The sequence below is a fragment of the Cyprinodon variegatus genome, unplaced genomic scaffold, assembly GCF_000732505.1.
Source record: "Cyprinodon variegatus isolate N-32 unplaced genomic scaffold, C_variegatus-1.0 Scaffold518, whole genome shotgun sequence".
Classification (NCBI taxonomy): Eukaryota; Metazoa; Chordata; class Actinopteri; order Cyprinodontiformes; family Cyprinodontidae; genus Cyprinodon; species Cyprinodon variegatus.
Genome location: NW_015150971.1, coordinates 489,887 through 503,489, shown reverse-complemented (window position 1 = coordinate 503,489; position 13,603 = coordinate 489,887). Strand labels below are relative to the sequence as shown.

General features: G+C 36.4%; 1 protein-coding gene across 1 annotated transcript; it reads left to right on the top strand.

Annotated features, from left to right (window-relative positions):
• The first annotated feature begins 727 nt into the window (after positions 1 to 727).
• On the top strand, positions 728 to 2,092 carry LOC107094979 (neuropeptides B/W receptor type 1-like). Its single transcript, XM_015390921.1, has one exon. It carries the CDS (start codon positions 887 to 889, stop codon positions 1,898 to 1,900), a length of 1,014 nt encoding a protein of 337 aa, XP_015246407.1. The 5' UTR covers positions 728 to 886; the 3' UTR covers positions 1,901 to 2,092.
• Positions 2,093 to 13,603: the final 11,511 nt, after the last annotated feature.

Here is a 13,603-nt window from a genome sequence, read left to right as displayed (position 1 = left end):
TGTGAAGTGAATGAATTCTAACCGCCAACTGAGTGATAAATTTCACGTTTAAAAAAAAAAGGTCACTGTACTGTTTATGTTTTGTTCAACGTTTGTTTCTCCAAATCTGAATCTTTAAAATCTATTTCTGCACTAGGCAATATAGGAGAAGTGCTTGTCGTTTATTGTGGTTTATTATATCTCGCCATTCCTGGCAACTAATTCCTGTCCACATCTCCTCCCGGTAGGTTTCTCGATGCGCCCTTCGTGCGTAACGCACAACGTCTCCAAAGCATTCTACAATTACTGCATGGAAAACTGCATAAAATCTAAAGAGAAGATACGGGAAAAGGAGCTGGAGGACCTTTACTTAACTAGGAACAGAAAGGCATCGAACATTGGGAAGGCATTTTCCATCTTTTTTAAATTAGAAAACAAGCAAAAACCAATGGAATATTGATAATGAATCATAAATGACTGTAAACTCAACACAATTGAAGTCGGATGTTTGAAGAGCGTTTACACAATGGGCACTAAAAAAATATATTTTAAGATAACTTTTCATCTATTTTTTTATTCAGAAGGAGGTAAGCTACATCTTACTGGGTTTAAAAATTAAATTATGGGCTTTAAATTAGCAGACTAATTTTACCCATAATACTTGCCTTAAATCTCTTGCTCCTGAGTGATGAAAAAAGGACTGATCCTTCATTAACCTGACCTTTTTTCTTCTCTGCTGCTATTTTTATTTTTTTTTATGATTAAAGAAGGGAAATGATTAAAGATGTATAAGGGAAGATGTTAGAAATCAAGCTTAAATTCATTTCTATTTTTCATGAGTTTTTGTTCGTTGTTGAAATGGACTTATTGATATAGCCTTAATCTAAGCTCTCATATCCGTGGAAACATGGAGAGCATGGAGAACGTGTCTGTTCCCAGTGGTGAGCTGTCAGTGTATAATGACTCTGTGGATCTTTACTCACTTTCACTGGGAAACAACACCCACTCGAACTACGTTCACTACTTCCACGGTGACCTGTACATCATTTTACCAATCATCTATTCTGTGATCTGTGCTGTGGGACTAACAGGCAACATGGCTGTCATATATGTTATCCTCAAAGCTCCTAAAATGAAAACAGTAACCAACATGTTCATCTTGAACTTGGCAATTGCAGATGATTTGTTTACCCTAGTGTTGCCGATTAGCATTGCTAATCATCTGCTCAACTACTGGCCTTTCGGGGAAGTTTTGTGCAAAGTTACCCTAAGTATAGACTTCTACAACATATTCTCCAGCATCTATTTCCTGACAGTAATGAGCATTGATCGGTATCTGGTTGTTTGGGCGACAGTAAGGTCCAAGCGCATGCCATACCGCACCTACAGAGCTGCTAAAATCATCTCTTTCTGTGTCTGGCTCCTTGTGATCCTCATCGTTATGCCCTTCACCATTTTTGCCGGTGTCGATGTGAATCCATACGATGGAAGGAAGAGCTGTGTGCTGATGTTACCTGATCCTGAGAATTTGTGGAACAAAATGAGTCGTATCTACACACTCATTCTGGGCTTTGCTATTCCAGTCTCAACAATCTGCATCTTGTACACCATGATGCTCTACAAGTTGCGGAACATGAGGCTAAACAGCAACGCCAAGGCTTTAGACAAGGCCAAGAAGAAAGTCACCATTATGGTCTTCATCGTCTTGGCTGTGTGCTTGTTTTGTTGGACACCGTTCCACCTTAGCACCATTGTGGCATTGACCACAGACCTGGAAAACACACCTCTGGTGATTGGGATCTCCTATTTCATAACCAGCTTAAGTTACGCCAACTCCTGTCTCAACCCATTCCTGTATGCCTTTCTGGACGACAGCTTCAGGAAAGCTTTTAAAAAGATGATGGAATGCAGACCAGCCTGAATGTGAAAAACATTAAACCTGTTACAGAAGTCTTTATTGTATTTCAATTTAAGCAGGTAAAGAATGTGGCTTCAATTTAAAAAGTTTACTTCAATGATTAAAGCTAATCTCCTGAGGGGTTTGCTGCAAGTTCAAGCTACAGTTCGAATTTTTTCACAATGTTTTCATTTTAAACATATGCATACAGCCTTATCAAGTATAACATAATTTTTTGAAGTTAATTAGATAATAGTTTATTTTTCATGAAAAAAAAGCAGTTTGGATCTTCAATTTGCATTATCCATGTGGTAGCACTGGAAGCAATTCAAAGAACATTTTACTTTAGCAACAAGCTTAAAAGTCTTCTCGTTCAGAACAAGAAACACTTTGCCTCACGCATTTTTCATAGCTGTGAATGCTAAAAAAACAAAAAAAAAGACATAAAAAGGATTATATATTGTTTTGAATAGATGACAATTGCTGGGATAATAGACAGTGGCATTAAAAAAGGAAAGAAAAAAAAAAGAAAAACAATAAATGGTATCTTTCAATGTAAATATGGTCCAGGAAACTTTACCGGACATTTGTTTCAGCAGACTAAAGATAAGTCTGGAGGGGACCAAACATGGGTTCAACACCTTCAGTGAAACTTCAATATCATCACAAGTCAGATTTGGTATAGTTGTATGTAGTATGATTAAATTATTGTTTTTACAAGTTCTTTATTTTGAATACATCAACCTGTATGGGGATGTCTATTTTAGTTTTCCTAAAGAGTCATGTCAGAGGAGCCAATAATATGAAATATAAACTCGACTTTAAGATTAATTATTTTTATCCCGTTTATTATTCAACTAACTGAATAAAAACAGAAACAAATAAACCATTAATTTTTTTTTTTTTTTTGTTGTTGAAAATATGACAATTTTTAAAAGTTCAGTGGATTTCTCTAATGTGTGTGGATTTGTGTGTCTGTTCTTTATCGTTTATGTAAATTGTTTCTGTATTCAGAAACTCAGAAATGCACCTTAGCGACCCTGGCAGCCGTACTGTAAGCCTAACATAACAGGCATGGGACAGGAGGGCTATGTAAAATCTTGTCTATTTCTCTCAAGAGTTAATTGTTTTTGTGGGCTTTTGTTGCCCCCTGTTGTTGACAGAGTGGTATGACTTGAAATGCAGTTAGAGCCATTAACTGAGAAGCCTTTTACTACTAAATAGATGCAGTGTGTCCTTCATCACTGAATTGGTAATTGGGTGATAAAGGACACATGCTCATCTGTAATTTCATTAATTGTACTTTAAACTTATCTATTTGGAACTCAAGTTTTCTGTATAGATTGGTGTTAACATAATGTCATATTTACAGTTTCAGGATCTAATAAACAAATATTTAACTGAAACCATGAGAGTCATAATTAAATGCCTTTTATTCAATTATGACCTCTATTCAGTTAATGGGAGTCTGTATAACAACCTTTTTTCTGCTCAAACATCTGAATTCTGCAACAGTTTAAGAGGATGTTCTAGATTATATGGCTCTGACTGGATCAACATACTTATGAATACTGTAAAAGAGTCATTTTTGTAATTATTTGTACAGAAAAATGTATAGTTATTGCATTATAATATAATAAAAGCTCAAGAAAATATTATTAATAATAAATGAATGTGGTGTCACATGAAAAAGCAATTAACTGAGTTTCTCCTGAATAGTTATTTAACAAACATTGTTACAACAAATCATGGCATGTTATGCGAACTGTTTATGTTGGAGCTTTCCTTAGTTCCCAATAACTTAATAAATTGAACTTTATTTTGCCAGCTAAAACCCTGTATTTTTGAATATTGATCTTTTATTTTTGGGGCAATAATCAGAATTGTGCAGAAATGTTAGATTTTTTATAGTTCCAGTGTACAATAAAATCACATGAGAACACCTCAATGGAGAGTCATTTCTGTTCTGAAAAGGACAAAGGAGTTAAATGATGTCAGAGTGACAAGATTAGATATTGGAGGGTCATGTCAGCGAAAGGACACAAGGTCAGTTGCCATAGCAGCTTGCACTGTCCAGGATGTGCTGCTAGTGATAAATCCCACTCAGGAAATAAACCAGTTCTTTAAAATCAAGATCAGCTTTACCAGAAAGTACATGCTGATTAACACAAAACACATGTTGAAGAGTTAAAATTACAAGCACCTACTGCATACTATAATTAAGAGACATCAACCTGCAAGAGTTTTAGTGCCCCGATCAGTTTGTGCAAAATGCATTAAAAAAAAAATATTTTTTTTTTTTGCTTTATTATAATCTTATACTGGATATTTTTGAAGAAATCCAACTATTCATCCAATTATTTATTAAGAATGGGAGAAATCCAACTCTTCTATGTTAAGAAATATTTTTCTTATGCACAGCACTACAATTATATGTAGTCCTGCCTTTAATACTCTATTCAGCCGAACTGCTGCTTGCAGTACTACAGCTAAGGTGGGTCAACGTTAGAAAAGTTAGTGACTCAGCTCAGTTTGACAGGAATTTCCAATTAATTTCTTTTGAATTTTGTTTTTCTTTCACTTCACTTTTAACCCTAGATTAAAACTGTTGGTATATTAGTTGCAATAAAACACAACAACAAGTCCTTTGCTTTTCCATTTCAATTACACTACATTAGAGCTCTTATGCAATTGAACTGAAAAAAAAAACAGGTTTTCAGATGGACTGGATGTTATTTTTCTTTGCCCACTAAGTTTTGGAAAGCTTTCATACTATGAGCCTGCTGTCAGAGGAAACAAGCTCTGTTTGAATTATATTTGACTGATTATTTAGGACCTCTAGTTTGGTCTAGAGTCCAGGTCTCATACTGCTTAGGTCTTAACAAGATGAGGAATACTAGTAATAGATTGGTCTCTTAAAACATCTGTTAATTTGAGCTGATAGTTTGGATAGTCTTCCTTCTGGAAGAGCATTTAATGACTGATGAATAGAATTGTATTTTTGTTTTTTATTTAAAAAGTCCTGCTTTAGAAAACTTCATGATGCCAATAGGATTTTCAGGGCATTTTTGTCATTTTATGTCAATAATGTCCTTAAAAGACTGTAGAAAAAAAATTCTTATATTTAAAATGTAGCAGAACATTACTTTAAATTATGCTGCCTTAAAGAACACAACTACTGAAACCTACTCCATTTCTGATTTTAAATACACGATTAAACTGAATATCGTTCAAGGCCCCTGCAGATTTGTCCAGCTTATAGTTAACCAGTTTATGTCTAGGGTATTTAATAACTGATTATCTACACTAATAGAGTATATTCATACAATTATAATTGGATGTGCAACAAAAAATAAAGACCACTTCTGTCATAAAACTGGACAGATGGACCCCAGTATTCAAGGTGAGACAGCCAAAGTTCAAAAGGTTTATTAAAACAAAAACAGAACAGAAATGTGCCGCTGTGGAACTGCAACCGCAGCAACTGCAGGTGAGGAGCGCAACCCATCACTGATTCTATAGAGAGAAACACAGGTAAGTGACCACGATTATTTGAACAGAAGATGATAGCGTGAGTCAAAGTATAGACCACTCAGGAACAGACAGATCCAGGTTCAAGGAATCCATCAGAGCACGAGGACAGGTTTAGAGTCCTGTGCACCTTGGAGGCAAAATCCAGCAGGAATCTAACAGAGGGTCAGGCGAGCAGACCAGACAGGGCCAGTGGATGAGAGGGAATGGAATCAGGAAAAAAGAATCACTAGAGCAGGGGTCTTTAACATTTTCCAGGGCAAGGACCCCCAAACTGATGGCAAGATGGAGCAGGGACCCCCTAATTATATGTATTGTATGAAATTGTGTTATATCAAACTGGTCCTATGGTAACTCTATTACATGTGGAGTAATGTAACAAAAGTAATTTCGCACTGGGATTATTAAAATATTTCTGTTTCGGATTCCTAGTTGATGGGACAGGTGTTGTGAATAAAACGGTGCCTAGTTTGAAAGAGCTCCTGTGTGTCGCTGAATGTGTGCATTGATAACTTAAAGACATCTTCTGCCTCAATTTATCTGTTTACTACAGTGTGTTGAATTTATGTTAATGTGTATGTAAAGACATTTCAATTAGTGGAAAAAATTGCATGGTGGAATATGAAAAAAAAAGTAATCAACCAAAACTTTTGTGACCCCATCCAGTACCTTAAGTATCCTTAAGACCTTTGCACTACGGAAATGCTGAAAGTATGGAAGAGGATTAAGGCCACTGAAAAAAAAAAAGTTAACTGATTTTTTAATTTTATTTCAGTTTAACAATGGAAAAAAGTCAGAATTCTGACTTTTTTCCCCGTACTAAACTGAAATAAAATTTAAAAATCAGTTAACATTTTTTTCTTTTCCACCGGCCCTAATCCTCTTCCGTATGAAAAGCTCTCATCAACTGGTTAGGGAAATAACTTGCCTGAAGACACTGGCTTAAGAATAAACTCCTGACTGGAATAGGGACAATAAACCTGGATCTAAATAAAATTAACAAAAGTGAGTGACCAGAGAGACAGAAATCAAAAAGAGAACAAACAGCAAACAAACAATGACCAGCCCTGATAGCTGGAACTGAGCCCAATATGAGGGAAACCTGCAGGTGGATGAGATGAGTGATAATTGGGAGCTGGAGACAGTTAAGCAGGTGAGTAATTAAGGTGAGCTATTAGGGCAGATCATGACAACTACAAACAGTTTTTTGCATTTCTTTCAAATGTGTGGTTTAAATTGCATAAATAATATAATTTGTTGCAGTGTTTGGAGCCATACCATTTGTAACAATTTGTTACTGTAGTTTTGTACATTGTATTTCACATAGTTTTTGTTAGTTCCTCTACACACCATGGATGGGTCAGTGGATTCATAATGCTCTATATTGCTACAAGGTGTTAGTAAAATTACAATAAAAACATATCTTTTTTTTATCATTTTTTCCAGTTTTTCTTAGCAGGATTGACTTGACTTCCTCTGTAAACCTTTTTTTTAAATAAATTTAAAAAATCTTACCTTTACAAGACAGCTACAACGTTTTACATCTGGTGTTAGGTGTGAGATAACGTAATAATATTATCATTTAGAGGCTAATCTTAGTGTTGGGATCGTTAAGATTACTTTCTTATTGACCTGTTCACACCAAGCCTAGTGCTTCTTATTTGAGGCAAAGTTTTCCTGTGTGTTATTTTGTACACATAGATGGTCCAATTTAGGCTTTCCTTCACATTTTTACCCTAGGACTTTATGATATGTAAAGGAGAATGAACCATGATGCTGTCTGCTAATGGTTGATTGCTTTGACGGTTAAGTTGTTGGAACCCCAGTAAAACCACCATAAACTCACCTGATAGAGGAAAACGATACCAGTCAGGAATTTAGCTCAGTGTTCTTAATTAACATTGATTCCTTTTGATTTTAGTCACTCACTCCACATAATTGAATCTTTATTTTATATTTAAGTATTATTTGCATAAAACATTTTCTCTGGATATCCAACCGATTTTCACTTAAAGCTAAAAAATTTATTTTTTTTATGCAGCTAAAAATTGTAAAAACACAATTCTTCACACTGTGTGTCTGGTGATTTTATTTTAACACTTAACAGCCTATAAATCAGTTTAAACCTTATTTTCTATATTTATTTGATACTGGAATCAAACAATGCAAAATGTGAGACGTGGGCTGTGTCCAAACATGGAGTAACGACTCCTGTAACTATTACTACTTGGCACTAGAGGGCAGTGTTGTTGTTTGCAAATCTACATTACAGGGTTTATACAGTATACCAGCATGGCTTTCAGTCAGTGAACAATACTTTTATGTATTTATTTGGAACAAACTGCATATTTAGATGTAATATACCTCAGATCAATTATTTATACAGGTCTGCTTCTGGCTGTCTGTTATACTAGAGTGTTTCCTCAGGTGCAGATCTTCCTTATTCACATCAGTCAAAATGCAGGGAACTCACCTAACAATAAACTAGCCTGGAGTCATAAAACTACCCCTCTTTAAAGCAAGGATTCGAGCAGAATCTACCTGCTGTGGAGACCAAGATTGTTCAGTGAAGTGGATGCTTCTGAAGACCTTTGTATACTTTTTTGTTGTTTTTTTTTTACTATTTTGGAGACTCTGCCATTTTCTGTGGCATAGTTTGTTCAATCAGCAGCTTATCTACACCTAAGAGATTGTTAGATAAGCTTATCAGAAAGAACAGCTCTGTCCTAAAATGTACCCTGGATTCAGGTGGTGGGATACAGAAGGACTGTGGCTATAATAACACCACTGCTGGAAAATGTCTCTCACTGAATGCATGAAGCTATTACAGAGCTGGAGAGCTCATTCAGTGACAAACTGCTGGATCCCCCAAAAATCCAGAGAAGACGTTATCTACATTTTCTACCCCCAGTGTGGCTACATGCTTCCATTTTCTTCAAATTTTCATCAAGGGCACATAAATTTTCCCACTGAGGCACAATAAAGGTTATTTCTATTCCATTCCATTCTACCGATAAGTAAAAACCCATTGAAGATATTTCCCATGTGGACTGTTTGCATGTTAAGGTGCACCATGGGACTGATCCTAGCTACGTGTGAAGAGACAAGATAACACAGCTCTTGGCTTTTTGTTTTTACTCCCAGAATTTCATTGGTTAAAAAAACAGACAAGGCATTTGCTTGACAGTCAATTTTAAGATGACCTTAGTCATTAGGCTTTTCAGGAAAGCAGGTTATTGATTCAAAATTAATCACTCATAATAAAAAAAATTCACTCACTCCCTCATTTATCACATACAGTATGCCTGTTAACAGCAATAGTTAGGGGAAGTTTTGGGGAAATCCCATTGCAGCAGCTTTAATTAGCCCCTAAATATACTAAACACAACCTTGCATTTCAAAAAGAGAAGCAGCATAAGTTAGACACTGATTTTGAACCTTTTTTTACAGGGGTGCTCAAGTTCAGTCCTCAAGAGCTACCATCCTGTAACGTTTAAATGCACCAGAGTCTAAAGGCTCAAGACCCCTCTTTCAGCTCAGAAGATGCATAGTAATGAGCCACTCATTTGATTCAGGTGTGTTAAGAATGGGGTGCATCAAAACATTACTCTAAAAATAGTAGCTCTTGAAGACTAGATTTTAGTGCCCCTGAATAGTTGCATAATTTAAAGATCTAGAAAGGCTGGTTTAAGCCTTTTAGATACACCTGCACTTTTTTTTATTTTTTAATTTTAACACAAACATGTCAGGCCTGCAGTGAATGGTATGATAAAAAAGACAAAATGCTGTGAAAAGGCAGTATAAGTAACACAAGAGTATAGCTCTATCCAGCCTTGCATCAACAGTTAAAGCTGGTGATGGTGTATTAGTGTAGAGAATGATTTATTGACCTACCCTGTCTCTTTTGACAAACTTACCCTCATTTAAATACCATAGCCTACAGGGAGTTTCTGTGACCTCCACAGTCGCCAGGAGTCTCATTTATAAAACAATGCAATCCATACTAAATGTGTGCGCATGCTAAACATTGCAAAGTCACCTATCCCTGTCGTGCACAAAAACAGGTAATGTTCCATCATAGATCTCAGCTGTGACTTTGCATCCAAGGCTCCACCTTATAAACCCACATTCTACCATAAACAGTCCATTCAAAGCACCACATGAATCTCTTGGTCTATTCAAATGAGCAAGTCAATCAGAGCAAGGAGAACAAAATAATGTAGTTTAAGCAATGCAGAAATAGATGACTTGGTGATTGAGGTGGGGAGTAAAGATAATTTGTCTGGTAGCCACATTTGTGACATGACTGTGGAAGCCCTGAAAGGCAAGAGAAAAAAAAATCTGGATTAGAAAATTCTGAGTACTTTGTTTTACTGCTTTAAAGGCAAGCAAAATACATATATATATATATATATATATATATATATATATATATATATAAATGAATGAATGAATGAAGGGTTTGTTTTTATAATCATGCAGCAACATTTTCGTATACTTGCCATACATTTCTCTTTCTCTTCTACCATGGGCTCTTACAAACGTGCCATATCTGAGTCAACAAATGTTCTTAACTTTAGTATATAATTATAAATGATCCTTTTAAATGTGAGGCACTCCACCTGTGCGTAGGTGAGCAAGAAAAATCTGCTAAATTACCGCCCCTGTAATCCATATAAGGATATATAAAAAGGTGGGAGGAGTTTCCACACCTGTTCATTCACAGAAATGGCTTTGAAGATGAAGAAGAGAGACGTTAAACGTTTGGAGATCAGGGGTTTTGCTGACTGAGGACTGAGCAGTAGAATTAAAAGTCTTCACTGTTCACTGTTTGGATTACACTTAAAGGAATAGTACACCCAAAACATGATTAGCCTTCATTTTCTACTCACCCCCATGCTGAACAAAACTCTGGAGTCCTTTTTTGATATCTCAAATGCATCTGGAGATCTGGGAGGCTTCTTGCTGTCTGCTGACATTCAAATAATGGAGGTCTATGGTGCCCGAGACAGAAAGGTCCATAAAAGTCCCCCAAAAAACGTGTCAATATTCCTCCATACTGCTCGTCCAATGTAATCCAAGTGTCCTGAGTGGGTAGCATCCAGAATTTACTCGAAACTAAGTCATTTAGAACGTTTTAGAGCCTAAACAGTAGTGTATAGGATTTCCTAATAGCGCCCCCATGCGCGCTCACGATTCTACGGAAGCCGGCAGACCAAACCGGAAGAAAGTGCGCATTCAGCGTCTGCTCTGCCGATAATGCAAGCGTAGAAGAAGAAATGTGCTGTTTACCTGTGCAAAGAAAGAAACAACGAAAGAAAAATGTCTGAGGACTTCAGTGTTGAGGAAGAGCATGAGTTCTTTGCCGAGCTGAATGCGCTGGTTTGGTCTGCCGGCTTCCGTAGAATCGTGAGCGCGCATGGGGGCGCTATTAGGAAATCCTCTACACTACTGTTTAGGCTCTAAAACGTTCTAAATGACTTCGTTTCGAGTAAATTCTGGATGCTACCCACTCAGGACACTTGGATTACATTGGACGAGCAGTATGGAGGAATATTGACACGTTTTTGTGGACTTTTATGGACCTTTCTGTCTCGGGCGCCATAGACCTCCATTATTTGAATGTCAGCAGACAGCAAGAAGCCTCCCAGATCTCCAGATGCATTTGAGATATCAAAAAAGTACTCCAGAGTGTTGTTCAGCATGGGGGTGAGTAGAAAATGAAGGCTAATCATGGTTTGGGTGTACTATTCCTTTAAGATCTCTCCATAAGTTGTTATTTACATCTATTTGCTGCAATTCCAAGTCACTAAATGCATTAATTCATCAAACCTAACAACTTGAACATTCCTTAGAAACGCTTTTAGCGGACTTTTAGACCCCCCCACCCTTTTATTAGATCCTTTTTTTTTTTTACCTCATGCTTATTTTCAATAGTGTGTAGTGTTTGCATAGTTATTAGTCATAATAGTACTCTAACAGGGGTTATTAGGTATTAAATATTACCCTGGTGTCTGTGATTATTTATAGCAATTAATGATTTCACTCTGAGGCAGATTTATCAACACTTGAAGAAACAGATTCAATGTCATTTGTTTGGCGATTAATAACTGATAATAACCATAATCTAAATTATGAAACCACCTGGTTGAAAAGATAGCTTAATTTAAACAGTTGATTCAGGAGTCCAGCCATGGGTAAAGACTAAAAAAACCTTGGCGAGTAAGTAGATTACATTCATAATAATTTAACAAATAATCTTTACTTGTTTTTACCTTTGATTTGAAAGGCCTTTTATATACTATAACTTACAATTATGTAATATAGTCACAAAACTGCCGGTAAAATTGCACAACACTGGTGATGACGCCACTTATTAGCAGATGAGGCAAACATCACGAAAACCTCTGAAACTTGCACTGAGCCCCTTTTAACAGCTGGTTCATTTTTAAAATGCCAAAAGCAGTGACAGTACTACAAACATTAATTAATTTTGAATACATGTAGAGATGCAAAGGAATATAAAAACTTTGTTTTTCATGTAACAGTGACTGGTGACATAACTGTGAAGATGTTTGTGAGAAGGGACAGAGTAGACCTTACTTTTTGAATAAGATTAGGTCCATCAGCTTTTGCAGCAAGATCTTGCATATTTCTAGACATTCAAAACAAGCAATATAAGTCAAGTCATATCATTTCCCTTTAGGATCAATAAAGTAACTTCGGATTTAATTAAATAACTGTGTGAGATGCCACAGAAGGTAGAAGATAAGTACAAAATAATAACTTGAGATTTTGAAAAGGCATGGGAGCAAAGACAAAACCAATAAACAGAAAAAATGTGGCAAATCTTGGAAAACAGCAAACCTGGACCAAAACAATCTTGCTTCTGCTACACCATGATTTAGATGTCCCCTAATCTTACAGTACATGGAATATTTTGGATCTTTAATAAATGAAATAAATTGAAACCTCATCCATTTTTACCAGATATTGAACATTTAAATTATTTATATCTATATCACATTATAACTTTTTAAGTTATATACCTGCTATGTGTTACCTCCTAATTTTCCCATTTACAAACTGTGCAGCATGTTCACAGCATCCAGTGTGCACCATTCTGCACATCTGTTGTAGTTATATATTGATCTTTGGTATGACTCACCCTTATAATCACCAGGGAGATGGATGTGATAGTGAAGAAACATTTAAGTCTTTTACAGAATTTCATTTTGAATTTAACAATCTTTTTTATTTGCATGACAGGTCAGCAAGCAGTACCCAGGTATTTCACACTGGGTTTTAATCCCACAAAGAATATGATTTAAGTTTTTGAAGTAAAATTAAATCTGTCAGAGGAATTATGATTCAATCTGGCATCAGTTCCTCACCTCACCATCTGTTTTGCCTTTTTTTCCCCAGTCTCCAGACCTGCATAACCCAAATGCATAGGTCAGAGACACATATTTTCACTCAAGTTTTTATTTTTTATTTTTTTTATTTTTTTTAACAAATGACAACATTTGAGTAGAATATGGTGTAAACAAGTTTAAAGCCTCATTTTGTGCATATGCAAGCTTTATATATGAGGCTTCTGATATGAAGACATTGAATGCCCTTTATTGAGATTAAATTGGATATTTTTCATTTTTTGCAAGCACATTAATCTGAACTGGATTAATGGAGCCTAGGCGGAAGTTTAACTGAAGAATTTAATTGCTCTACTACATCCACCTGCAACACAGCCAGTCAGCTTTGAACCACAGCTCCACAAAAGTCAATCAGCATCCAAAGTTAATCTTAAAAGGCCTCCGATACGCACTTGTCTGCTCCTGTGTGCAGGCGGCGGATGCGCTGTGACTTCATTCAGATGACACTGTTTCAACCCATCTCCAGCCCCTCCTCCACCATCGTAGCTAAAGCTTAATCAGAATGTCATTCCTCCCGGACTCTTACTGCGTTCCCTGTCTCATCTTAACCGATCCGGCAGAAGACCGCCATGTTGAGCCTTGTTCTGCCAGAGGTTGCTTCCCAACGGGGAGTTTTTCCTCTCCACTGTCACTCCATGCTTGCTCATCATGGACAGGTTCTCTCAACCTGTGTTATCCAACTGGACTTCAATCTTCCAGGTCCCTGAGTGAAGCTCTAGTATCAGCTCACGCAGTCCATTGGATCTCCCCGTAAAGCTCAGCA